Below are 27,143 nucleotides of genomic sequence, written 5' to 3'. Positions count from 1 at the left end.
AACGCCCCCACCTGCTCCCTCCCTGCTCCGCAGCCCGAATGCCCAGCTCTACTATTTATTCCTTGCAGTCGCTGCCCCCATGACCCGGTAATGGTCCCCCTATCCAGTCCTCGCTTGCTCCAGGGACTGAATGGGACACCTTGGTTCAGGCTTCGGTCGTGGCGAGGCGGGGGGGGGGGGTGGAAGACCCTGGCGGAGGGTGTGGGTGAGCCATGGCACTGCTTGGGCGGAAATCCGTGGATGCCTTTATTGCTGTCGTTTGGCGCCCCCATCTGTTTTCCTCGCGGTTTTGGCTGCTGTGAGCTGGTTTTCAAGTCGGGAAAGCAGTCGCTAGGGGTTAAGGTGAGAACTGATAACCCCTTCCTCTATCAACCAGCCCAAGGGTCTCCCACACCCTCCCTTCCTCTGGGACCCGAGGCCTCTGGTCTCAAAGGCTGCGCCAAACCGGACCTCAGTCTGTTGAAAGGGAAAACACTATTTCTCAGCAACACCTTCATTCATTAGTGGCTTTGAAAACTACTTTTGCATCTTTTAAATAACATTGATATTGCATTTCTAGCACGTTTATTATAAAAAGCATGTCAGAGACCACGTCAGCGAAACTATTCACAGTAAAAGACACCTATAATGTTTCCACTAACCTAGGTGTAGCAGATAGTAATGTTTCATGGGGTACAGTGAGCATTCTATTCCAATATTTAATGTCCCTTAATTTATTTAGAGATTCCACATCCACTAGTAGTAATATTGGCTAGCTTATATTAAGCTCTTACTATGCAATTCCAAGTGCTTTTTACATGTTATCTCGGCTAAGGTTCACAACAACGCCATGAAATTTAAACTATTATCCCTTTTCCAGGGATTATGAGCCAGAGGGGTTCAGGGACTTGCTCATGATTTTAACTTATCTCTGATTATAAAGTCACAAGAGTTGTTTAAAGCCTTGAGCAGCATTTTTTAGGTTAATACTCTCATTTTGCATATGTCTTATGTAAATACAGGCCTACCTCAAAAACCATTGAACCTATATAGAGGGTAGCAAGAGGAACCCAGTTCTGTTTACGTGTTTTGATGAAATACTAAAACTTGCACAGGTCCCAGAATGTGAAGGCAGAGGCTGGGAACAGGTCTGTCTAATGTTCCGGGTGGTTAGATGCAGCCCCTGGGAGCATCAAGGTCTCTTACCCACTACCAAGGTACAGGACCCACTAGATAAAAGACGACAAGAATCCAACCCACGCCCGCATGCTTTGGCAGAATTTTTTAAGATGGGGCGGGAAGGACTTTTTCGCATGGACTGAAAAGCACTTTTTGTTCTAGAGGAGTAATGACTTAAAAGAGGCCTAATTTTTTGGTTAGGCTTCCAGACTAAATATTTGTTTCTTGAGCAGCAGCGGGTCCTCCGAGGTGAAGTGGTAAACACTTTTGGCCTATGACTGCGGGCAATAAAAATCTGTCCAGGCTGCCTGAGGGGAGGGGCGCCGGTAAAGCCCGAGCTGCAGCTAAGCCCCGCGGCTGCCGCTGCCGTGGCCTAGGTCTCCTCTCACGCTGGGGGCTGCGAGACGCTGGGGCCAACAACCTGCGGGCCTGCCGTGGGAAGCGTGCTCGCCCAAGAGCTGGGGCTGCAGGGTGAGGTGGGACAGTAGGACCGCAAAAGCCTGGGCTTCGAGCCTCGGGCTCCCTGTCTTTGGGCAAAGTGAGGTTTCCACTGCTGCAGGTTTCGCTGCATAAGGGAAGAGCGGATTTGGCGACTACAGTCCTCACTTCGTAGTGGCAACTTTATGCTGCCATCCCTCAGCAGGCCAGCCTCTAGCTATCTGTCCCATCCGAGTCTCTCCGGTTGCTTCGGTCTTTCCTCCTCCCTCTCCCGTCGCAATCCCGCGCCCCACGGAGGACGGTCGTGGTGCGGTGGTTGGGCGGTACTTTCTTCCTGGGTTCTGGGGCTGCGCAGACCCATCGCCTGCCTCTAGCTCCAGGGCCCCGAAAGCCACGGGAAAACTTGCAGGGACATCTAGCGCCAGACGTGGGGAACTGCGCGCTGCCGGGCTGGGAAGCGGAGGCGAACACTGCCCCTCTGCCTCCCTCTTGGCTCCCCCTCCATGCTTGGGAACTTTCCTCACCTTCATCCCTTTGCCCGGCCAATGAGGACAATGTGGATTCCCCATAGAGACTATGGACTCTGCGGAATGGAGATAGGTAGGTAGACAGACATTTTATTTTATCTCAAGCGGCCGAGAGAGTGAGAATTTGCTGAACTTAAAAATAAGTTTTGCTAGTGAAGTGTATTCCAAGGACAACCCCTCACCTTGAGATATCGGATAAAACTAGAGCAAATAGGGGCCCAGCTTCTATTTTTCAAAAAAGGTAACAAGTTACTCAGGGTCTCCGGCGGCTCTTGCCACACCCTCCTGCTCCCTTTCACAGTGAGATTAGTGCTTCTTTTCAAGGGAAGAGATCCTCACTGTGTTTAATTCTCTCCAAGGCTGGAGAAGTCCTCTGCATCCCAAACGAGGGCCCCGCCGTCCTCCATGAGGCAAACCTGGTTTCACCAAATAATGTTTCTGGTTTAGAGGGGGTTTGGGGTTGTTGTTGCTGCAAACGATTTTCATTTGATAAAGCCTAATCGTGTTGTGAAACCCAAATGGAGTATGTCTCAAAGGTGGAAAGTGCTCAGATGCAGATTCCACTGTCTGGTTGTTGCTGGAGTCCCCTTTTCTCACCCCAGGTTTGGTTTGTTGTTGTTGTTTCTTTTGATTTCGCCAGCCTGAGTAAAACTGGGGTGTTGCCTGGGGAGGGAAAATTGGCTCCAAAGTTGGCGGAACACAGATTTGGTTAAGAACAATGTCCAGCCAGTTCCGCTACACATCAAGAGTTTACTTTGGAATTAAGACTCTATTTCTACATGGAATATTTGGCGTCTTACAGGTTAATTAGGAGGGTGTCCTGCACTTCCTAATCATGGCCATCAAGACAAATGCTTTCAAAGGGGTCCCCAGGACCCTACTCTGATAGAATCCTGTGATCCTGGCCTTAATGGCCACTGATTATGTGGTTAATTGAGCTCATTGCTGTCTTGGCAAGCAGAACAACTTCAATAAATCTAAATCACAGCCTATATCTGCCCATTCCTCCAACCCAGGACAGGAGGAAATTTTGAAAGATAATCTACTAGGATGAAAAGACAGAATGTGACTTCCAGAACAGCACTGATGCTTAAAAAAGGTGCCTCTGGAGGAAAAGGAGGAAGAGGAGCAAGTGATGGGATAGTAAAGTGGGACTTTGGGTACAAAAGGGCCATCCTGAATTTTTCACCAAAATCAGGAACAGTGGCAAAACTGGTTTCACTGAAGACATGAATGTTTGGAGACCTGTGTGTTCCCCAAGGATTTTCACTTAACAAAGCCTGTTTCTGTTGTTAAGACCCCTGCATCACACACCCACACACAAACACAAGGCTTAGTCTGTGCTCCTGGCCAGCTAAAGAAACTGATTCCTGCTAAGTTTAAACCAGAATGAAATGTTTCTGCAAATTCAGCCTCAAAATTTATCCCCTACCTGGCATCCCCAGCTTGTTATCTATGTGTCTCATTTGTTCATATACAAAGCAGCCCTGACTTTGCCTGGTACACAACCAAAGCCTTAGGATTCAACATTTGTCCTGAGGTGCTGGGCTTGGGGGCCCAAATGGACAGTCAGACTCCCTTTTCTAAGGGTAAAGACCTCCCACAAAGCTGGGACCCCCAAAAGCTATTCCGGAAGCAGGTTCAGCAGCAGAATATCCAGAGGCGAAGCTCCTAATTCAAAATATTCCTGGCTTCTGAACATCCATTAGGATAGACAGAGAAACCTTTTGTCCTGCTCTGAGAAGGTCCCACAGTGATTTTTGAAAGCAGTGCCACCATTGAGAAATCCCTTTCAACCTGAGTAGTAATTCATATTTTTCTCCCACTCCTGCACAACTTAATTTGCTGAATGGAAAATTCAGCCAAAAGTGATGGGCTGCTTGAAATCAACAAATCTTGTCACATTCTTTTCATTTTCATTTTACTTTCTTTGTGGTTAAACACATAATTGATCATCAAAATGTACTTAGTGAGAAAATGAAGCAGAAGTCCAAGGCAGAAAACCACAGACATTTAATTTTAAGAGACTAATAGTTTGTTGGTTCTAGTTATATCTTAGAAATATTTCAACAAATTTGCTTTTTGGAGTCATAAAAAAATTAAAACTATCTCCATGTTTTACCTCTCTGAGGAAAAGAAAAGGAGACAAAGGGAAAATAAAAGCATTTCAGAGTAGCCCATGGTTGGCGCTTTGATATCATAATTGTTTGGTAAAGACTCAGCCAAACCCTTTTTAAAAGTTAGCAACCCCGTGTCTGGCCACGGTTGGCCTTTTAAAAATGCCTGACGAGCTTTCATTGCTAATTTTAGCCTTCTTTTCCTAAATAGTGAGAAAATTGTTCTCATCAGCAAACTTCTACTCCTTATAATTTCCTGTAAAATTCAGGCCCCTCCCATCTCAAATTTGATCATGAACATGTCTAGAACTTCAAAAATGTGAAACAGTCTCTTGCTTTTCCTTTCCAACACCCCTCATAACTTTCCCCTTTATTTGAGCCTTTTATGGTTACTGCATTTTGCGTGTCAACACTCCTAACACCAGCAGCCCACCCTGAAATGCCAGACCAGGCCAAGGCGGGCCTCTCTGGCTCTCTTCCTCATCCTACTCAGGGCGTCTTTGGGTCTTTGGTCGGGGAACAGTGGTGCTGGGTGACAAGCTCTCACCAATCACAGGCTTAGGGGAGTGATTTTCTTGGAGATGGGCTGGCTTGGGGAGTGTATGCCACAGAGCCAAATGGGCTCTGAAGGATCCCATATCCACCCCAGCACCCTGAACTAATTGGAACTAATATTGTTCCTAAGGTAGAGCCCCAAAGTCACTGCAGGACTCTCATTAGTGCCCCATTAATTGCTGAGATTGAGGGATGGTGGGCTGGATCTCTGAGGCTGAGGAACAGCAGAAAGGGATGATGAGGCATAGGAGTGTAATCCCCATCACCCTGGGAGCATAGTTCCAGAGCTGGACCTAGCCCCACCAGCACTGCCTTGAGCCCACCTAACCCCTTGAAGTCAGACCGTTTCTCTGGGCTGCTCCTATCACAAGCTCAGAATTTGCTTGGAAAAAGCGCCCTCCTAATTTGCCCCTCTCAGTTCTCTGCAGTTGGCAGCTTAGAAAAGGAAACGAAACAAAGGTCCCTGGGAAAGTGAAGTTTTCAATTAATTTGGTGTGAGGAACGGGCGGGAGTGGGTGGTGACTGCAAAATGCGAGGCCGGTAGGCTGCTAGAGAGACACAGAAGTTTCACTGCGGGCGGCTGAGTGACTTTCTCCCCGGCGCCGTTCACCGGGTCTTTCTGCCGACTGAGGAAGAACCCGGGAGAGCTGAGGAGTCCCAGGTTGGAAGCGACTCCCGGCTGGCCCAAGAGTAGAGGCGAATGGCGTTAAGTAGGCATCCATGAACTTTTCTCTCTGGGACAGATTGTCAGGCTCACCGCGCGGACGCCTGCCTTTCATCTGTTTAAGTCTCTGCCGCCAGCCCCAAGGGCGCTTCGTGAGCATTTTCCGGACGGACAGCCTGTGTGTATAGGAAGGATCTGCTCCCATGGCTCTTACCTTTGTGAAATGCCTTTGCCCGACACCAGTGCGCAAGGTAGGGCAAATTAGCTCACTCGGATTTGGGGTCTAGAGGTCGACTAACTGAGGGATTAAGCAACAGGATCAAAACTGGGCCTGTTTTCACATCATTCTGATCATCTCTGTCCTTCATCTTCATTTTGCTGTGCAGCTCTGGGAGCCGAGGCGAGGTGGCAAAAACAGCAGTTGCGGAGACAAGGCTCAGGCCTCGGCGCCCGCCTCGGTCGCAGACAGGGCCCGGGATGGGCCGTCACGCAATCAACTCGTGGGGGTGGCTGCAGCGCAAACGCCTGGGTCGGCGGGGAGAGGGCGGGAATGGGAGGTGGACCCTGCAAGGGGTAGGAGAGGGGTGGGGGCCAGGGTGGGTGGGTCCAGCCCAGCCTGGGCCGGGAGCCAGGCTCCCCCGCGCCCCCTACCCCCACGTGGCTCTGCGCAACCAATGGCACGCCCCCGGCGGGCGCCCTCAGGGCGGGAGGCGGCCCCCCCGACCGGCCCAGGCCCCCTCCCAACCTGAACTTCGTTTTTATAAACGTCCCGCGATGAGCTAACCTGTTGGAGGGCGGGCCGGCGGGAGGCGGGAGGCTCACAGAGGGAGAGAGGGCTAGAGGAAGAGGGCGGGAGCGAGCGAACCAGAGAGAAAGGAGAGGAGGGAGGAGGCGCGCTGCGCCATGGTGTCCTGCGCGGGGCCAAGGCCAGGGCCCGGGCCGGGCCAGGCCGGGCCATGAGCCGCGCCGGGAGCTGGGACATGGACGGGCTGCGGGCGGACGGCGGGGGCGCCGGTGGCGCCCCGGCCTCTTCCTCCTCCTCCTCTTCGGTGGCGGCGGCGGCGGCTTCAGGCCAGTGCCGCGGCTTTCTCTCCGCGCCTGTGTTCGCCGGGACACATTCGGGACGGGCGGCGGCGGCGGCTGCTGCGGCTGCGGCGGCGGCAGCAGCAGCCTCTGGCTTTGCGTACCCTGGGACCTCTGAGCGCACGGGCTCCTCCTCGTCGTCGTCATCTTCTGCGGTAGTCGCAGCGCGCCCGGAGGCTCCTCCAGCCAAAGAGTGCCCAGCACCCACGCCCGCTGCGGCCGCTGCAGCGCCCCCGAGCGCTCCAGCCCTGGGCTACGGCTACCACTTCGGCAACGGCTACTACAGCTGCCGAATGTCGCATGGCGTGGGCTTACAGCAGAATGCGCTCAAGTCATCGCCGCACGCCTCACTGGGAGGCTTCCCCGTGGAGAAGTACATGGACGTGTCCGGCCTGGCGAGCAGCAGCGTACCGGCCAACGAGGTGCCAGCGCGAGCCAAGGAGGTATCCTTCTATCAGGGCTATACGAGCCCCTACCAGCACGTGCCCGGCTATATCGACATGGTGTCCACTTTCGGCTCTGGGGAGCCTCGGCACGAGGCCTACATCTCCATGGAGGGTTACCAGTCCTGGACGCTGGCTAACGGGTGGAACAGCCAGGTGTACTGCTCCAAGGACCAGCCACAGGGCTCCCACTTTTGGAAATCTTCCTTTCCAGGTAGGGGCGATAGAGAAAAGGGACCGACATGAGGGAGTGGGAGAGAGAAGGAGAAAAGACAAGACTAGGAGTGTGCGCCCCTACTTGGGAGTGGGTGCCTGTGCTCCACACTTGACCAGGGTTAACCCTGTGGAAGTTTGTCCAGTTCGTGTGAAATCTGTAAATTCCTCCTATGATTTCAACTGCCTCCGTCACTGCCCTTTCCTTTATCTGCGCAGCGCAAACGCGATTTTCTCCTAAAGTTGAGAGTCTCAGCATGCCCTTTGCTCAGGCCTCTCCCTTTTCTCCTAAAGAGGCCTTTAAGAAGCCTCACAGAGTTGGGCCATTTTCAAAGACTTCACTACCCCAAGGTGACCACTAAATGTTGTTAGGCCAAACCCACAAGCTCCAAAAACAGGAACTCGGGAAATCAAAATTTGAGCAAAAGACCTGAATTTGTATGTGTCTACGTATGTATGTTTGCTTTTATGCAACCGACATTTGCAGAAACTGTCCTTATGAACGTGCCCAATAACCACACCATAAAATTGCAGTCTTGTTAAGATGCCGGTTTGAGAAACTGTGATAACCAATCAAATTAACATTTGTTGTTAAATGCAAATAATCTTTCTTTAATAACAGGTAAGTATTATGTCTATGTAAATAATAAAGACTAACAGCATTTTTTTTTATTTCTTGCATCCCCTGCAAACACACACACACACACTCCTCAGCTAGGTGCTCCAAATATCCCATCCGAATTTTTCTTGTGCTTTTGTTTGTACCAGGAGATGTGTCTCTAAATCAACCGGACATGTGCGTCTACCGGCGGGGAAGGAAGAAGAGAGTGCCTTACACCAAACTGCAACTCAAAGAACTGGAGAACGAGTATGCCATTAACAAGTTCATTAACAAGGACAAGCGGCGGCGTATCTCGGCTGCTACGAACCTATCTGAGAGACAAGTGACCATTTGGTTTCAGAACCGAAGAGTGAAGGACAAGAAAATTGTCTCCAAGCTCAAAGATACTGTCTCCTGATGTGGTCCAGGTTGGCCACAAACAGTTTAGATGCTCTTCGGTTGTCTCCAAAAGGCCTTTGGAAAGACTTGAATATGTATTTAATTTTCCCCACCCCCTGCCAATGGTGGCAAATTTTGTGAATTGTTTTTCTCTCTTCCCCTTATCTGGCTCTAAAATCTTCTGCTGCCCAACCTGACTTTGTAGTTCCGATTTTTACTTGTTTATGATTGGTTTTGTTCTTGCCTAGGTTTTATATATATATATATATTTTTTTTTTTAAATGTTCTGTTTCTCCCTCCAGGCCAGTATAAAGGGACTTGAAGTATTTTTTAAATAATCTCCCCCAAATGAATTTCAGAAGTGTCATTCTGATTTAAGTGTTTTATTTTTAAAAATCACTTTATTTGCTCGTTCCCAGCACTGATTATCTTCATAATTCATTAAGGTAGAACGGTTTGCAGTCATTCATATCCTGTAATTAGGTAATTGAATCATTAGCTCTCAGCAGTTGCCCTGAAGCAAGTGGAAACAGCTCTAGGCAGGCAGTGTTCTGGGGTCACCGGGAAAGTGTAAAAACAGGAGGCTGAAGGTATGTGATGGATTTAAAAGTGGCCACTTTATTAAATAGGGTTTGTATCAATATTGAAATTAAGACAATCTTTCCAACTTTGGGAGTTTCACTTGCTGTTTTAATTGTATATTTTTATCATTTTGTAGGCTTGTGTTATCATAATCTTTAATTTGAAACTCTTGTGTCCTCATGGATGCCTTCATTTTTTGAGCTCTCGATGCAGATATTTAAATGGCTGCAATCAGTAGAGTGAACCGTGAATGGCATACATGCACCTCCTTTTCTTGGCCTTGGATCAATGGGTCTGGGATTGTGGCCATCTCCTCAATCCTCAAAAAGAGGCTGAATCAATGTGGTCATGGGTGGGAACTCACATCCAGAACCCAATGAAGAACTTGACTGTCTGATCAAATGCGTTGGTTGGGCCTCTCATGGAGTTATAAAGCATCCAACAAACATGAAAAATGTAGAATTCCAAGATACAAGAAGAAAAGCAATGATGTTTCTGAAAGTGATGATAAATAATTACTTTTAAAGTGCTGCATATTTATACAATTGAGAGATTATTTTTGTAGATGCAATGTCTGTGAGCTGGGATATGTGGGCAGTGCTTCAGGCATTTAAAAATCACTTTTTACTCCTAGGGAGATGCCAGTAAACAGAACTCTCTTTTTTTTTCTGAGTCCTTATACATTCGTTTCATTTTTTCAAGTTTGTGTTTCTTATTGAAATTATTCTTATTTATTATAAAATCTTGATATCTTGAACACAGTTATGCTCTCTATAGATGAGGGCAACTCAACACTAATTCTGGTTTCTGGAACTTTCATGCTCTCCAGTTTTCCCCCCCTCCCTCCTGTTTGCCGGTTACTTTAACATAAGCAATGATGTTTTTAAATGCGGATATAATTTGCAGTGTTTAAAATATTTTCTACTAGGCCAGCTCAAAAAACTTCTCCAATAAAATTTTACTTTTCTTTTACTATTAGCAGTTTATTTATATAGTCCTACTTATTTTTTTAATCGATCTATATTTGTGTGCCTTTGCTTAGGAAAACTCACTTACTTGAAAATTTTCAACCTAGAAAGACCATTATAAATACCTGGACTAGGAAGATTTTGAAATTAGAAAGACATATCCATATTTGGCAATCAAAAAAGAAACATTTCAGGCTTATCCCATATCGCCTTCTCCAGGCAGTCTGCACAGAGCAATTGACAACTGAAAACATAATTATAAAACCCAAACTTCCAGACGCAATTTTTAGACACTAGAACTTTCTGTTTGAGGCCTTTTTGCCACTCAGGGAAATGGCCGCTGAGGAACTGGATTACTCGTCAAGGTTAGCTCCCCACACAATTATCTCAGTGGTTGCTAACGTTTTCGTGTGTAAGTTAGTTACATACTGATATTTAAAACTTCACTTAGCATGTGAACTCTCCTGGTGGGAGGGTTCCCTCACAATTTTGTGAGAGAAAACGCAGAGACCTAAGGCTGGGACCTACTTTCGTTTTCTCTGTCCCAGTTCGATTTCTTTCACATCTTACTGGCGAAAGTGGACTGCTAACTTTGTTTTTGAGGGGGAGGGACAGAGAGAGAGAGAGAGAGAGAGAGAGAGAGAGAGAGATTTTATCGTGATTCAATCTCTGCAGAAGAAATAACCCATGTACATGGGGCCAAGCCGTCTCCAACCTTACACTTCGGGAAGTGTCGTTAGCATTTTTGTGGTTTTTCTCAAAAGATGTGTTTTCAGCAGAAACGGGCTTTTTTTTTTTTTTTTTTTTTTTTTTGAGTCCCACACTCCAGAGCTTCATTCCATTTCCCAAGTCTATTTCTCGGGTTTCCCATCTTGGATAGAGGAGATTGCCTTGAGGTTTTCCTTCCATCTTTAGTTTTCACGTCAGTCCTCCTGCTCCTCCTCCCAAGAGAAATGGGAGATTTGCTGAAGATTAAAATTGTGCTCCAATGCTCTCCGGCGGAATCTGGATTGCGGGCTAAATCAATAACAGAAGAAGGCTTTGTTATTTATATGAATTTCCTTTGCATTTCAAATTGCGGAGAAAGGAGAGAAATTGATGAGTGGCGGAGGCACCGGGAGTGAGGCCGTTGGGGAGCCCGGGAAGCTAAGGGGGCTTGGTGAGAGGCCTTTACTTCTGCTGGAGACAGGCCGCAGGGAAAGCGCTTTAGAAACTCGGCAGGTTTTTAGCGCCGCGGGTGGGGGACCGAGGCCCCCGTGTCTATGCGTGATTCTAGCGGCGAAGGAAGCATTGGAGCAGGGACCCACGGCCAGACAAAGGGGAGACTGCAATGCTTCCTCGCCTCTGGCAACCTCCTGGTCCCTTCGGCTTGGCTGTGAGGGGCGGCCTTGCCGCCAAGATCTCCGGCTTTCGGAGGCGCTCAGCTGCGTCTGAAAGCGGGCGGTGACCGCGCGGGCTGGCGATCCCAGGGCGGCCGCACCGCCCTTCACTGTTGATCTTGACCGTGCGGCTGCGCCTCGATAGGCATGGAGCGCGCTCGCCATCTCCTGGGCGTTGGGCGGCATTGGCAGAGCTCGCTGTTGGCTCCTCAGCCAAATCCTTTTCCATTTTCTCAAGCACCAGGCAAGCCACCTACTGCCGCTGCTTTCCACCCCTACCCTCCCTTGCTCCGAGTCCCCAGCTCGCATAAGACTTTGTCTGCCAGACCTCTAAAGTCATAAACCCGGAGGATGAAGTGGAATGGCTGGGCAGGAAGCAATGGAGGGAAAGTAGTTGTTCTTGTCTTTCCTGTTTCTCACTTAGTTCTATTATGCCTTTAGTCCTGGGCGCAAACAGCTGCTGTAGGACTGCCTAAAGCTCCGAAGGAGACACCCCTCAGCTTGGAAATAACGAGGAATCGTCCTGCACTGAAACGTGAGGAGCAGAGACTGCAGGAATCCCTGAAGCTGGAGCTTTCGGGAGTAACGAAGCTGCAGCTCCTCGAAAATAGAATGGGTTCCCCAAAATAAGAGCTCTTAGGGATCTGAGGCTTGTGTTCCCTTAAGTATCTAGGAACTGGGGTTGCAGCTTTTGCTTGCCCCCACCTCCCAAGAGAGGACGAGAGCAAGTGCCTGAGCTCCTAAGGAAACGCTGGCAGAGCCAGAGGAGCCCCAGACGTCCCCACCCCCACGTCCTCACCCCCACCCCCCCTCCCCCCCGCAGCAGGAGGAAGAGGCCGATTGCGTTCCCCAGAGCCACCCAATTGGTCGCCGTAACTCACACAATAAAGTCGCAGCGCGGTGGTCAGCCTTGCCCTCCGGCGGCGCCTGTGTGGTCTCAGTGCGGGAGTCGGAGGTCTAACCAATTCCAGCTTGGCTTGGGGACCGAGGGGACTGCTTCAGGCTGAGACTGGCGCCGGTCACCGGGTCTCCAAGGGTCTTGGGATCGGAGGCAGGAGGGGAGAATCCCTAGTCCGCTGGCAGGACTAGGCAAGAGGGCCTGCGGCGGGGTCTGAGCACAGCGCTCCCCGCTAGGAACTGCTGCCCTTCCCACTTCCCGGTTTGTCAGGACCTTGAGCTCCCTAGTCCCGACACCTCTGGGGGCGCTGAGGCGAGGAACTCTGCTAGCCAGCTGCCTCAGAACGCCGCTGTTCCCAGGCCAGGTGGCTCTGGCTCTTACGCCTTTCCACACCCAGGTCACGAGAGTTCACCCTGCTCTGCCCTCCACTGGGTGGATGGGGACACCTCGGAGTTCTGGTTTGCAGTGTGTAGTACCGGAGAGGACTCCAGACGATAAAAGGAATGCAGCCTTTGGCCACGATTGATGAATTGAGCTGCTGGGTTCCCTGGCGGACATTCTCCATGGACCTGGATGGCAACTTCCCCTAGGATCAGAGTTCTAAGCCATGGGAACAAACCAGGAGTAGTGTGGCCTCCTTCCTAGATGCCAAACTTGGGCAGAGTTTGTGATGCCCTTTTCGTGTCTGCGGCCTGGGACAGAGAGCTCAAGCAGCGAATGGGTCTGTGCTGCCAGATTCCCCAGGCAGAGGTCTCTGGAGAAAGCCTTTCTATGGGAGTGATTGGGGCAGGAGTGACATTGTCAATCCCAGGGACAGAGCTCATGGTGCCGCCGGACCGCGCCCTCTCCCGACAAGTGGAGAGGCGCTGGTTAATGGAAAATGCCACCGCTGCAACAAGCAAGTTGGGCCCAGAAAGCCTGCGGAAAACGGATTGCAAAGCCAATCACCACCAAGAAGAGTCCCAAGGGACACTTGGGCAAAGGCACCCTCTTGCCCGATGCCCCCAGCTCCTGAAGCCGGGCCTGGAAACTCTCAGAGGCTTAGTCTTCGCTCAACATGATTTGGCTCTGCTGGCAGCCTCGTCCTTCGCCATAGAACATTGCGGGTGTTATCATAATACTCTGAAGGGGGGGAAAACGGGTCGGGGGGATGTAGGCGGTGCTGAAATGACCGGCTTTGAAGAACCTGCAGGCAAAGTTTCGTCCAATCGTCTGAGCCTGTCCTCTTATTCCCGGTTGTAACTAAATACTGTTGCGAGCGCAGCCGAAGCCCTTTGTTGGAGATGTGTGAGCGCAGTCTCTACAGAGCGGGCTACGTGGGCTCGTTTCTCAATCTGCAGTCGCCAGACTCTTTCTACTTCTCCAACCTACGGCCGAATGGCAGCCAGTTGGCCGCACTTCCCCCTATCTCCTACCCACGCGGGGCGCTGCCCTGGGCCGCCACGCCCGCCTCCTGTGCCCCCGCGCAGCCTGCGGGCTCCACCGCCTTCGGCGGCTTTTCGCAACCCTACTTGGCTGGCTCCGGGCCTCTCGGCCTGCAGCCCCCAACAGCCAAGGACGGACCCGAAGAGCAGGCCAAATTCTATGCACCCGAAGAGGCCGCTGGGCCAGAGGAGCGCGGCCGTACCCGGCCGTCCTTCGCCCCCGATTCTAGCCTGGCCCCTGCAGTGGCTGCTCTCAAAGCGGCCAAGTATGACTACCCAGGTGTGGGTCGTGCCGCGCCGGGCTCCGCGACCCTGCTCCACGGGGCTCCCTGCGCTCCCGGCTTCAAGGACGACACCAAGGGCCCGCTCAACTTGAACGTGACAGTGCAGGCGGCGGGCGTTGCCTCTTGCCTGCGACCTTCACTGCCCGACGGTAAACGGTGCCCAAACTCCCCGGGCAGGTTTGGGCCGGGATGGGAGGTGGGGTTCAGGGGAGAGTGTAAGGGGAGGTGAACCGCCTGGGAGCGGGCAGTCTACAGAGAACGGGCTGGGCTGACGCGGGTCGGGGCTGTGTTGCAGGCCTGGCGTGGGGGGCGGCCCCGGGGAGGGCCCGCAAGAAGCGGAAACCCTACACGAAGCAGCAGATTGCGGAGTTGGAGAACGAATTCCTCGTCAACGAATTCATCAACCGTCAGAAGCGCAAGGAATTGTCCAACAGGCTGAACCTCAGCGACCAGCAGGTCAAAATCTGGTTTCAGAACCGGCGTATGAAGAAGAAGCGCGTGGTGCTCCGGGAGCAGGCGCTGGCGCTCTACTAGCGCGCGCGTGGCCAGGGCTGGGCCTGCCCTTTTGGACAGAGGCCTGGTGTGGGGAGAGGAACTGGGGCTAAGGCTTTTCCTTCGGTTCCTTCTCCGCCGGTCCCGAAGCCACGAAGAGATTTAGAGACCAGGCCAGCTGGGCCTCCTTGCTTTCCTCCGTCCCTGAGAAGCCTGGGAGAAAGTGAGGAAGTTCCAATGCAACCCTGGCCTGAAGGCTTCCAAGTGTGGGGTCTGAGGCCACCTCCCCCTGCTCCAGGCTGGGGCATTTGCACCCACGGCTCATCCTTGCTCCCTGGTACCTGGATTTTTCTGTTTCCATCCAATTCGTTCTCTTTCCCCCTCTCTCCAGCCCCTTCAGCATTTAGCAGTCGCCTAGTTAGGGCTCAGAGGGAAGGCCTCCTGAGGGAATGGAAAGGACTGTGGGTACAATTAGGTCTCTGCAGCAGAAGCCCTTTGTGGCAAGGCCAAGATCTTCACTCTGGAAAAAGGAAAAGACACCACACAGCCAATACCCTCCTGTCTGCCCTGGCTGACTTGAAAGGACAAAAGCCACACTCACTAGACCTTCAGACTTCGGGAGGAAACAAGAGAGAAGGGGAGGGGCTGAGTAGTGGGGCAAGCTTGGAGATATCTCAAAATGCGAAATGCGAGCTAGGCTGGCCCCTCCAGCTGGGTGGAATAGGGTGGAGCCTTCCTTCCCTGAGATGGGATGAAAGAGACTGGGGCTCCAGACAAAGTGCAATCTCCAGACAAGACTGGCAAACATTGCCCTACTCCCACCTCCTCATACAAGCCTAGGCCAGGCTCATGAACCCTGTAACTGGATCCCAGAGCCTAGCTCTGGTGAAAGGAGCTGTTGGTCTGCTTTGAAGCTGTGGCACAGGGAGGAGGGAAAGATATCCAGGGGAGGAGAAGGGAGTGAGCAAGAGAAGGAGGGTGCTACACTCCAGCTGTAAATATGGCTTTCCAGGTGAGGTGAGTAAAGGTGTTGACACATCTGTCTTTCTTGAATAACCTTAATGGACCCCCACAAGGACAGGCAAAAGATCCTTCTCAAGGGTAATGGGGTGGGGAAGGAGATCTCTTAGATTCTCAGCTCCTGCTAGCTGCTCTTGACAGAGCAAAGAGGACCAGAAGTTCCTCTCACCGTCTCCACCATCCGCCAAATCTACCAGTGGCCCAGCTGCTGTGCCCTTTCTGAGGCATGTCTGGCTTGTCCCAGTGGAGACTTTGAGGCCCTGGGCCCTGCCAGGCTTGCCTCATAGAGACAGGAGTTCCCAAATGCCAGGTGGAGTTGTTCTGGGTGTGCTGGAGTGTCCAGCCTTAATCTCAGTGAACCCAAGCCTCCCTCTGCTAGCTTATTCTACTATCTCTGCCTCTTATCCCTCTCCTTCAGACATGCAGCACCCTCCTCCACAACTCCTGGCATGATGTACGGCAGCCCAAGGATTCAGGATTCCTTCCCAAAATCCAATGATTTCTTTTCAGTGGAGGACCTGGCCCTAAACCTGGCGTGGGCACCTCACAGAGAGCCCAGAGCCTTAGCTCAGCTGACTTCAGTTGATGTTTAGACTAATTTCATTTTCTAGGCTATCTAATAGTTAACATGTATGTTTTGCTTTGATTTTGTTGCAAACAATACCTTGTATATATCAGACACAACATATACAAATGTTTTGAGTGAAAATAAATATTGAGGTCCGAGCCAAGCTGTCAAGGGGCTGATGTCAATTTTTCAAAATGTTTTGGGTTCCCCTCTAATGTTTTTCAGGCCACCAAATTCGTTTTTCTTTTCTGGCTGTTGTTTCATCGCGGGTGTTGACTGTTCATTAAATGAGAAAATGGCTTCCAAGGCGGTCAGGAAATGGTGTGTAAAAGCCTACCAACCAAATATGTTTAGAATATCCAAAAGGGAAGAACCATGGCAGATCTGAGTGTGCCTCACACATTAGGGGGACTCTCAGCTTGTTGCAGGCTGGGACTTCTGCACTTAGCCTAAATTCTCAAACTTTAAAGCTTACTGTTATCGGTGGACTGTAAAGATTTGAGGTTCCTCGGATTAAAAAAAAAAAAAAGAAAAAAAAAAGGTCTGTTTCCACCAAGTTTGGCTCTGGCTCCTCTGGAACCAGCTATATCCTGCTATATCCTTGATGCCAGCAAGTTTACCAGAAGCCCAGCAGACTCCCTTGGGAAATGGGTCCTTAAGACCCCCTAGTCCATACGAACCTCTAGCTCAGTCGGGAAAGCCAGGGCCTGCTTGCTACTCATCTTCTTGCAAACTGCAACTCCTAGCTGGTGGAGGTGGAAACTAGCTTTTAGCTAGAGGGAGAATTAACGAAATCACTAAATCACTAACACTGAATATTCAACATTCCAACTCTCCTTCCCAGAAGCGAATTTGGTGTATAATTAAATTTTTAATTGTTCTTTGTTTACACATCCATCAATATATACAATATATGTATATATATATTCAATGGGAGAGAAAGAAGCAAGAGCTGCCAAGGCCCTATGGCTCAAAAGATTTCCCCACCTGGCTGGGCACATAGAGGCAGTGATACCCAGAGCAGGAGCTCCAAGTCTGAGTCTGCATACAGAGGTTTGCCTCCTCGAAAACAACTGAACAAAGGAGGAAGCCTCCCTGAGCCCTTGGAAGGCTGGAGAAAGGAGGAGGAAAGCATGCGAACTCAGACTCAGGCCTTAAGACAGAAAACACAGAGGCTGTTTCTTTCCATTTAGCCTGGGATGAGTGGGGGGAGTAGATATTCATGGAGATCACTCCTCAAAGAAAATTAAATTATTCTAAGTATAAAAGCCTATCTCTTGGTTCAGCAGTTTTTTCCAAATCTATCCCTTTTGCTAGTTCACACAAATACAAAGACTCTGGTGTCTCCTTCCACAGCACTGGTTCCGGCAGAGATCTGGAACCACTAGGAAATTCGTAAGAAACAAATGCTGAAGAGAAAGGACTCTAAAATCTGAGTGCTCAACATTTCATGCAGAAAGACAAATGCGTCCTCTGAAATGCTGCAGTCCAAGCGGGCCTCTTGACTAAGAAAACGGTTTTAAAAGCAGAAAAAATGGCTTCGTCTGGCATTCAATCAGTTTCGAACTCAGAGGGTGGTGGGGGAGGGGGGACACTTTTAAAGCTGGGGGTTCTCCCTAAGGGAGGCGGGCCGGGGAGGCTTCCGGGATGCCCGCGTGTGGAAGAGAAATCCGGAATCGTTGTAAATATTCATGTGTGTGGGGGTGGGGGATGCCCCTTCACCCGCCTCTCCCAACTGCATTCCCCCCTCAGTGATAGTGGGGGAAGGCAAGGCGCCTGCCCCACTGTCCTAAGACAAAGGTGATCTCCCCATATTTTTGTTCTCCAGTCGCTTGACTTAAGAAGTCCATTCCCAGGGCTCTGCAGGGAAGGAACTGGCTCTGGGTGTTTTCCCTGCGTTTCTCTTCTTTCGTTTCTTAAAAGAGCATAAATAATTAAAGTTTGGCAGGGAGGAAAAGCTTTCTTGCAGAACTGTAGTGGCAATAAATGAAATGACTCAGAATCCTTTCCCCAGTCAGCTTTTACGAGAGCTGCCAGACAGTGTCTGTTCACGTTCTCCAGATACCAGGGGCGCCCTGACAAAGTTAAGGTCAAGTTAGTGTCTTATCTTGGGTGGCTCAAAATCACCGCATAGCGTCCCGGCGCTGTGCGGAAAGCTCTTCCTCGCGGAGCTGCTGGCTGCGCCCCGAAGGCCTGGTGCGCCTACGTTTCGGGTGGGGCCGCGCAGGCAAGGACAAGGCCACAGAGACGGGGTCTCCACGGTAGGTTCTCGAGCGGGATGCGTGGGTCCGGAGGCTGCGGTTTTCCCCGGGTTTGGGGAATAGGGGCAGGAACTAGGAGGGAGCTGGGGCCAAAGATCCTAGCGGGCTGGGACTGGAAAGAAAACGCTCTGGATTGTGGAGTGGGGGGTGGGGGGCAAGGGTCCGCGCTAAGGAGCCGAGAGGGGCCGGCCGCCCCTTCCCCTGTGCACCGGCCCGCCGCTGCAGATGGCTCACCCTCCCCCGCCACACCGCTGCTCCCGCCGGAGCTGCCGTCGCCATGTCGTTGAACTTGAATGGTTCGTCCTCCCCAGATTCCTCTTCGGCGGTCAGCAGGCTCCACTTTGGGGGCGGCGGGCTGCCGGCGCCCCACCCCGTGCCGCCGGTAGAGAGAAGGTGCGAGAATGTTGCGAACCCCTAGACACATAAAGACCCGGACTGAAGTCCCCGCCGCTGCCCTGGGTCCTGATCTACCGCAGGGCCAGTGGTGCAGAGTCCGGGGAGCCATTTTAGGAGAGAGATCCAGGGGCGTCGACCACGAGCCCGAGCCCGAGCCCGAAAGGGAGAGGCTTGGGCCTGGGATGGAGGTGGGAGGCAGATAAGTGTGCTAGGGGTCTGGATTGAGGAGAAGGATGCCAGCTGAAATCTGGGCGGGGGTGCCAGCTGTGAGGAGGGGGCACACAGATGGGTAGTTCTAGTTGGGGGAGGCTCGGTGCCCTCCAGTCGCCACAGACCTATTTGCGCAGTGTTGGGGGAGGGAAGCAGACTGAGAAGGGGCGGAGGAAGGAGAGAGGAAGGGAGAAAGGGAGGGAGGAGAAAAAGAGGAAGGGGGGGGACATCAGCCAGAAAATAGATATTAGCTCAGACCACCCGCCTTTTCTCTGTCTGTCCGCACGGTGGGCAGAGCGCACAGCACCGGCACTGCAGCGGCCCGGGCCAGGGAGGGAACCAGCATCACAGCCAGCGCCGCCTGCCCTGGGTATAGGACTGAGGCCCAGGCCCCAGTGCTGGGATTGCCTGGGCGGAGGAATCTTGGGGAAAGGGGCAGCCTCCCGCCCTCGGTTCTGGGATTTGGGTTTGGGAAGAGACGGTTTACCTTTGAAAAGCGTCTGCTCTCTTGGAGGTGGGAGCCCAGGTCTCGCCTGGATCCATGGGCTAGGAGAGGGTCGCGGAAGGCTGGGAGGAGAGTGAGGCCTTGGGGGAGTCGATAGGGCGCCCCACGAAGAGTCCACCTCAGTGCGAGGTGACACAGAGGGGCTCCAGTTGGGGAGTCAGGCGCCGCTGAGAGCCCACAGAGAGGCAACCTATCTTGGGGGGAGGGGCTGAAGTGACCGTGCCGACCCAAGGGTGCCAAAGAAGCCTCGGGGAAACGCAGTGCGGATACACAGGCTTTGCCGGGGCTCCAAAGCAGTGAAGGATCTGGGTGTAAGGCGGACTAGTCCCAGGCCAGGCCAAGCAGAAGGGGTGAGGAGGTCGGAGGTGCGAGTGTGTGTTGGGGGGTTGTCTCTTGCGGGGGGGCCAGGGGGAAGCCGCACAGTGAGAGTAGAACTTCAGATCCTTTTGTTCACCAGACTCCCCAGATTCTAGGGAGGCCTGAGGCCAAGGGCTGAGCTCTCTCCTGGCTTTAGTGCTGAAGGGGAAGGGAGACGCAACAGAGAGAGAGACAGAGACAGTGACACACAGCATAGGAGAAAGGAGTGGAGAGGATGAGAAAGCAGAGAGAGACAGAAGAAAGGAGACAGGAAAGCAAGAGGAATGAAGAAGGAAAGCAGAAAAGGAGGGGAAGGAGAGAAGTGAAGACGAGAGAGAAGGGAGAAGACTGAAGAGAGACGAAGCAAGGAGAAAAAAAGACAAGAACAGAGAGGGAAACCAGAGAGGAGGGAAGAAGCCAGGTGGGCACGAAGGCCCTGGCCTGGGTGAGTGCCTAAGAGGTGAGTGGCCTGGGTTTTCTGAGGCCAGCACTAGCACCCCTGGGGTCAGAACCGGAAAGAGCCAAGTTACTCCTCGCCTAACGCGCTGGGCAGAGAAATATGTAAATCAGGGCTCCCTGCGCCCTGGAGAGTAGCGCAATTACTACCGGTGAACTACAAGCAACAAGCTCCCAGGCCGGTGAGCTGCAGAGGGTGGCAGAGTCGCAGGGGAGGGAGCGACTGCAGTAAGGGGGGTGGGTTTCGGAGCCTCACACCCTCACATCTAGTCCCTAGCTTCTAGGGAGCCAGGAGCCGGGGCTCCCCCCTCTTCTTGCTGCTTCTTTCCCTTCCCCCTTCCTCCCCCTCCTCCCCCTCCTTCCTCCTCCCCGTCGGCCTCGGTCCGCATACTTAAAGCCGCGCGGGCGGGCGGACGCGGGCTGGCGGCCCGGTCGGGCGGTGGCAGATGCGCCCAACGGTGGCAGCGGCCAGCGGCAGGCAGGTGACCGGCCTGAGGCGCAGCCTGGTCAGGGGGCGCCCGGGGAGAACTGGCGGGAGAGGGCAGCCGATCCGCCCCCAGCGCGCGCGTCTCGGCGCCAGGAGCCGTCCCGGGGCTTGTTGGCGAGCGCTGATATAGATATAAGGACATTTCTCTTCATGGCGTCACGTGACATAATTACCACCAGAATCAATCAAGATGAATTGCACGTCAGCGCCCGGTGGGGATTTTTGCTTAGTTGATCCTGGCCCAAGCCTCTTGTGCAATCGATGGCTCAGGTTGGCTGCGCGGGGAGCGGCCAGGGGCTCGCCGGCGCGCACGCCGCGGAGCCATGAACGACTTTGACGAGTGCGGCCCGAGTGCAGCCAGCATGTACCTGCCGGGCTGCGCCTACTATGTGGCCCCGTCTGACTTCGCTAGCAAGCCGTCGTTCCTTTCCCAGCCGTCGTCCTGCCAGATGACTTTCCCCTACTCTTCCAACCTGGCGCCGCACGTCCAGCCCGTGCGCGAAGTGGCCTTCCGCGACTATGGCCTGGAGCGCGCCAAGTGGCCGTACCGCGGCGGCGGCGGCGGCGGCAGCGCGGGGGGCGGCAGCAGCGGGGGCGGCCCCGGCGGGGGCAGCGGCGGCGCAGGGGGCTACGCTCCCTACTACGCGGCGGCGGCGGCAGCGGCGGCGGCAGCGGCGGCAGAGGAGGCGGCCATGCAGCGCGAGCTGCTCCCGCCCGCGAGCCGCCGGCCGGACGTGCTCTTCAAGGCGCCTGAGCCAGTGTGCGCTGCGCCGGGGCCGCCTCACGGCCCCGCGGGCGCCGCCTCCAACTTCTACAGCGCGGTGGGCCGCAATGGCATCCTGCCGCAGGGCTTCGACCAGTTCTACGAGGCGGCTCCTGGGCCCCCGTTCGCCGGGCCGCAGCCCCCACCGCCGCCTGCGCAGCCACAGCCCGAGGGCGCAGCCGACAAGGGCGACCCCAAGACCGGGGCTGGTGGCGGCAGGGGCAGTCCCTGCGCCAAGGCGACCCCTGGCTCGGAGCCCAAGGGGGCAGCAGAAGGCAGCGGTGGCGACGGCGAGGGCCCCCCGGGGGAGGCGGGGGCCGAGAAGAGCGGCGGCGCAGGTAGGCACCGGGCGCCGGGCGAGTGGTGGGCCCGGGGGCCGCGGGGGCGGGGGGGCGGCGGGGGGCCTCCCTCTGCTTGCGCCGTTTTATGTGCTACTTTATAAGCATTCGAAGAGGTTTATATATCCTATAAGATTTCCCGGGCCGTTGTAAAGCGTGTTTATGGTAGGAAACCAATTTAGGTGGGCTTAAGGTAGACTTCGAGGAGGACATTAATCGCTGTAGAGAGCTTTTCCCTAGTTTTGGGCATGGGGGTGCTAGAGACCATGGAGGGAGGGAGGGAGAGTTCAAGCCAGTGAGAGTGCGTACACCCGAGCCTCTTGCTTTTAAGGGAGAGAGGCGGAGAAGGGGGGGGTGTGAGGGGAGTTTGATCCTTGCACTGGACTTTATCCAAGCTGCTGGCTGACGCGCGCCCTGGAGTCAGGCAGATGCTCCGGCGGGCACGCTTGTGTCTCTCTTCCCTCAGGTTCCAGTTCAGAGCCTGCCTTGTCCTCTGCTTCCGCACCTCGGTGCCAGGCTAGGGGTGTGTGTGTGTGTGTGTGTGTGTGTCCCGGGCGTGAACACATGTCCACGCCCGCACTCTCTCCTGTGCCCGCCCATATATCATTCCCCACTACGCAGGCAGGGCCTTTCAGCCGCGGCAGAGGACGTCCCCAACGGGGCCAGCGCCTGGCCCTCGTTCAGTGGCTGGGGCAGGAGGTTGGGGGCTGGCAGGAAGCGGCCTCTCTCACCCCTTGGTCTCTTTGCCTTGCAGTGGCCCCCCAGCGGTCCCGGAAAAAGCGCTGTCCCTATACCAAGTACCAGATCCGCGAACTGGAACGCGAGTTTTTCTTTAACGTGTACATAAACAAAGAGAAAAGACTTCAACTCTCTCGGATGCTCAACCTCACTGACCGGCAAGTCAAAATCTGGTTCCAGAATCGCAGGATGAAAGAAAAGAAACTGAACAGAGACCGTCTGCAGTATTTCACTGGAAACCCCTTATTTTGAGAGCTCCAGGAAGCGCCCCCTCCCCCAGCCCCACTCACCCACCCTCCTCCCCACCAGCCTGCCCTCCGCAGGCCCAATGTCCTTGGGTTTAATGACGCCTCTTCTCTGTGGAACTTCACGATTCCTTCCCACGGTCAACTCGGGACCTCCCAGCGACCACTGCAGCCTGCGGACGAGGCCGGGACTTGGCCGAGCGGATCCTAATAAGGGGAAAATGGTAAATGCAAACGTCCCTTTACAATTTTACCGCCAATATGCTGTTGTTCCCCCTCCCCCTCTCCCAGCCCTCCTGGGGATGCCGCGGGGTCTTTAGGAAGTTAGGCCGGGGGGCTAGAAGGCGCTGGTGTTTTGCTCTGAGTTTTAAGAGAGCCTTTCCTTCCTCTTCAGTGAACGGAGATTATTTAAACTTTGGGAAATGTACCTCTGGTCTGTCATATCAAGGCATGGGTCACTGTCTTTTTGTGTGAATAAATGGTTTCTAGTAAAATGGAGGTTATAGCTTCGATACACTGTATGAATTCTCCTCTTTGAGGTTTAGTGCCTGATTAGGATATTTTAGTGGCCAGAACCCCTGCAACTGAAAATCGAATGAAATTCCTTTTAATCCCTGTAAAATAGGAGTCGTTCTCTCCCACCACCTCTAGGCTACATTGGTTTTAAAATCATGTTAGTGATCAATTTCTGAATTGACGATATGACCAACCAGTGTTGGCGCTGCCTTCTTCAGGCAATAAACCTGGGGCAGCAGGAACCTAAAAAGCAAATTCCCACCCCAACCCCTAGTCTAGTGGACTTGGGATTTCCGAAAAGACAACAACCATTTTTAAAAACTGGTTAGAAAATTCAAATTATATCTTACAAGGTAACGAGGAGCCACAGTCCCTTAAAAGAAGAAACCAAAATTAGAACCCTCCACTGAAGGGAGAAGTTTTCAAAAAGAAAGTTATCAGTGGGTGGAAAGGGCTTGTGGTCCTTGCTGGTTCACAGTGGATCTGAAGCAGGGAAGGTAAATCCTCCCCACCCCCACTGAAATGGGGCCAGGAGCTGCAGACCCTCTCGCAGCATTTATCGCTTCAAGTTAAAGAATGTGGTGAGGGCTGCACTGCACTTTATGCTTCAGGGCCAGGCCAGGCTGTTTACAAAACCTTGAACTGTCTAGACAATACCATAAAAGTCAAAGTTCTAAACAGCTTAATTGGGTTATATTATACACCTTCTGGTGGGCCCAAAAGAGATTTCCGCAATGTGCAATAAACGAGAAGTGAGAAAAGCTTCTCTCTCTCTCTGAAAAGAGGGAAGTGAACCTTATGACTCAACCTCTCCTAAGCCCAAAGACAAAATATAAATCTATAAATGCAGGGTACCCCATGCATCTTCCAAGGAGTCGTGCATTTTGAAATGCAATTTTTAAAAATTGTTAAGCCTTATTTGGGAAGGAAAAAATAAGTGCATAAATGTATGCCTTTGAACTTCCAAAATGTCAAGGTCATCACCTTTAACCTTTCTGAATAATTAGGCGCCTTAAGGTTCTTCTTGATTTTCAGCTGCCACCCACTCTCACACATACATGCTCACACATAGCCAGACCCACACACACATTTATGACCACACAGAATAATACCAGGAGCTCACCATAAATCTAAGAAAATTCCTGATTTCAGGATCAATAACCTTAATTTCCCCGCAAACGTTATTGTAATGCAATAGCAGTCAACTTCTTTTTAAAATATTGGTTAGATGAAAATGCCTGCTAGTTGCTTTCACTACAGCTAGGAAATGCTGAGGATTTTTTTGGGGGAGGTCTTAAATTGTGGTCCCCTTTGCTTTAATGAAGAACTGCAGTTTTTAAATCAGGTATTTGAAGGAGGAAGTTCTGTGCAGCTTTACACCTTCATTAAATTTGAAAGCAATTTGCCACCCTGTGAAATAAATTATTGCACTTTCTATAATAAGGAACTAAAGAAAATATAGTTATATTGCCTTTAAAAGCATCCTTTGGTGAAAGATGCAATGGAAACAAAGCCTACAATCGAAAAATTTCGTTAAGAAGGGGATTCCTTTGTTTGGAATTCTAGGCATCGGTTAAAACGTCAGTGCCCTAACGGTGTGATCGTTTCAGAAGATTAAACTATTGTTTTTTGTTTTTTTTTTTCCTTTCTGTTTCCATCTATTTTTTAAACTGTATCTAAATGTAGCAAGCTTGTGTGCCCACCACCCAAGGCACGCCGAACCGAGATACCATTTCCCGTTTGCAGGGGCCTGGAGATCCACACGAGGGCGCGCTCACGTTCCAGAAGCCGCGTTTGACCAAGAGGCCGCGGTACCTATCCGTCCAATACTGGATTCTAATAGGCGACCTCAACCCCTTAGTAACAGGCGGCAGCTAAGGTGTTTGCTAGTTTGTTTGTTCTAAGCAGCCATGAGGTGTGAGAAGTTGTATAGAGACAGAAAACGGAGCAACTAGATTCACGAAACAGATCACCTTGTCTCTTTAAAGATAAAGCTGCTGCAAAAGAGTACCTTGGTATAACTTGATAGTGTGGAGGAGAATTTTAAAAGATAAATGTATGCATTTTGAAATATATCATAGTCACTGCTAATTAGTTAAATTAGGGAAATCGATTTTCTTGGTTTCAGTGTGGAGAGCCTCGTCTGGGGTTGGACACCCCTCACTTACATCCCCCTCCCCCTTCAAAAAAACAAAAATCTTCATCGGTTTTGCCAGCTCTTAGACCACCTGAGATGATTAAAAGTCTTTTGTTTATAACAGATCAGGGCGCGGGCAACTTAGCCGAATGTCTCTCAGAAAAAAAAATATAATAATAATAATAAGACGCATGGAGGCCTGGGAGAGTCGTTCTGGGTTAGGGAGCCGGGGGCCGTGCCTGGCGTGCGCGGCTACCCGTGGCGACCGGGAGGCGCCGGCAGGACTGTGAGTTGGTGTGCCCAGGCCAGGCTGGGCTGTTGCGGCCACGGGAGGCAGCAGGCACTCAGGGGGAAACATTTATACTTCAAGGCGTTGTGGAACGGGGACTGTATTTGAAGCAAACGGACTTTGCGTTTGACAGAACACTGGCCACCCTTCCAAATTGCACGCCCGTCTGGCAGAGTGGAGTTGAATTTTGGCTCTCAAAAGCAGTGTATTTGTTGAGTGCCCTCCCTTCCCCAGCAAAACCCCTGAACTTGGGGAGGGCATGTGTCCCCGTCCGGAGTCAAAAAGAGAGGAGACAGGGCTCTTGAACATTGGCCTCTCTAAGGGAGGATGACTGCCCCCTTTCCCTCCCCGAAGTTCATTGTGAAGAGCCTCCATCCCCCAGAATTAGCGCCGGCCTCGTTGGCTCCCCTGTGTGTCTTCCGCCCTCCAAGCCCTGTACCAAAGGCCCTGGGGCCTGCCGCTTGTCTGCCTCCCGGAGCTGGCATCAGCTTTGGCGGGGAGGCTGGGGCGCCACTGAGCCCCCAGCGAGGCGCCAACGAGTGGCGTGTGTGTTTCCCGTGGGCAACCTTAGCTCCACTAGTCTGACCGCCGGTCCAGCTTGGCTATAGTGAGTCGACCTTACCGGAGTCTGAACCGGACCACGGTCTTTGTGGCGTAAGAACCGCCCTCCCCAAATGTCGTTGTGTTCCTCGTAAGGCAGCCCCAGCAGCTGCACATCTGGCTGTGCGGGAGGGCCCCTTGGCCTTGGCTGGCAGCCGCCTGCGGAAACACCGCTTCTCAGAGGTCTGCAGCTTCTTTCCTCCCTGCACCCAAGATGGGCCTGACAATGGCCGGGGATCAGACCAGGGCCCCTGTGGGCTGAAGACCTCTCCCCGCCCCCCATCTTTCAGAATGTGTGGGGCTTGCAGACTGTGGCCTTGGATCCTGAGGCGCCGAGGTCTTAGACTCTGAAGTGGAAGGGAAATGCCCGAAGTAGGAGTCTTTTGTGTCTGTGCAGAAAGAGGCTCTCCGGCTGCCCGCCCTTGTCGCACGTCTGGATAGACCCCTTATCATATTGATGGTAGGCTCCCCATTTGCCTCCTCGATTTCCTTTCACCTTGGCCTGGAGGTGCACAGTGCAATCCGGAAAAGCACCCTGGGAAGACAGCTTTTAATTGACCCCATCCCCTCTGTCCCCAAAGAGTGGCACAGCCCAGAGGCTGCTCAGGACCCTAATCCGGGATTACCCTAAGAGCTCACAGGTCCACTCAGGCCCAGGGCTTCAACTTTTCTTCTAGGAGACAAGAGTGCAGCTGCAAGCCACTTTTTGATTACAAATGCTAATTTCTTGCTCAAGCTATCCTTTAAATTTTTCCCTGGAAAGAACTGTGGCCGGGAGAAGGGCGTCTTGGTACGGATATGGGTATCCATCTCCTTTATGGTGCAATATTGATTTATTATTAATGGTAACTGCTCCAACTGATCTACAGATGATCGAAGGCAGCAGCTACATTAAATACTCATAAGCAAAATAAAGGCTGGCCTTTAGAGCACTGCCTTTTATTCCATTTGTCTCATCTCAGCCTTTGAGTCTTAGGCACACTTTCCATCCTTTGGGGCCCAGATCGTTCTTTTGTATTATTTCTATCTTGC

At 52.4% G+C, this 27,143-nt stretch overlaps 3 protein-coding genes across 3 annotated transcripts; all 3 read left to right on the top strand.

Moving 5' to 3' along the window:
- The first annotated feature begins 6,251 nt into the window (after nt 1–6,251).
- HOXD13 (homeobox D13) lies at nt 6,252–9,445 on the top strand. Its single transcript, XM_032292571.1, has 2 exons — nt 6,252–7,199; nt 7,967–9,445. The coding sequence occupies exons 1-2, from the start codon at nt 6,416–6,418 to the stop codon at nt 8,215–8,217; spliced, it is 1,035 nt and encodes a 344-aa protein (XP_032148462.1). The 5' UTR covers nt 6,252–6,415; the 3' UTR covers nt 8,218–9,445.
- A 3,862-nt stretch (nt 9,446–13,307) lies between these two features.
- Nucleotides 13,308–15,976, top strand: HOXD12 (homeobox D12). Its single transcript, XM_032292570.1, has 2 exons — nt 13,308–13,882; nt 14,029–15,976. Exons 1-2 carry the CDS (start codon nt 13,309–13,311, stop codon nt 14,265–14,267), a joined length of 813 nt encoding a protein of 270 aa, XP_032148461.1. The 5' UTR covers nt 13,308; the 3' UTR covers nt 14,268–15,976.
- Nucleotides 15,977–20,707: 4,731 nt separating this feature from the next.
- Nucleotides 20,708–23,070, top strand: HOXD11 (homeobox D11). Its single transcript, XM_032292883.1, has 2 exons — nt 20,708–21,586; nt 22,341–23,070. The coding sequence occupies exons 1-2, from the start codon at nt 20,809–20,811 to the stop codon at nt 22,574–22,576; spliced, it is 1,014 nt and encodes a 337-aa protein (XP_032148774.1). The 5' UTR covers nt 20,708–20,808; the 3' UTR covers nt 22,577–23,070.
- The last annotated feature ends 4,073 nt before the right edge of the window (nt 23,071–27,143 follow it).

This window comes from Sapajus apella, unplaced genomic scaffold, assembly GCF_009761245.1.
Source record: "Sapajus apella isolate SASKATOON/1434 unplaced genomic scaffold, GSC_monkey_1.0 scaffold28, whole genome shotgun sequence".
NCBI lineage: Eukaryota > Metazoa > Chordata > Mammalia > Primates > Cebidae > Sapajus > Sapajus apella.
Note: the sequence above shows the minus strand (reverse complement) of the source record. Positions and strands in the feature narration are given on the sequence as shown.

Bases quoted from the DNA above. Each gene is read 5' to 3' on its own strand.
- HOXD13 (XM_032292571.1), top strand. From the start codon at position 6,416: ATGAGCCGCGCCGGGAGCTGGGACATGGACGGGCTGCGGGCGGACGGC. The intron at 7,200-7,966 runs GTAGGGGCGATA...TGTTTGTACCAG, and splicing joins TTGGAAATCTTCCTTTCCAG to GAGATGTGTCTCTAAATCAA.
- HOXD12 (XM_032292570.1), top strand. From the start codon at position 13,309: ATGTGTGAGCGCAGTCTCTACAGAGCGGGCTACGTGGGCTCGTTTCTC. The intron at 13,883-14,028 runs GTAAACGGTGCC...GCTGTGTTGCAG, and splicing joins GCGACCTTCACTGCCCGACG to GCCTGGCGTGGGGGGCGGCC.
- HOXD11 (XM_032292883.1), top strand. From the start codon at position 20,809: ATGAACGACTTTGACGAGTGCGGCCCGAGTGCAGCCAGCATGTACCTG. The intron at 21,587-22,340 runs GTAGGCACCGGG...TTTGCCTTGCAG, and splicing joins CGAGAAGAGCGGCGGCGCAG to TGGCCCCCCAGCGGTCCCGG.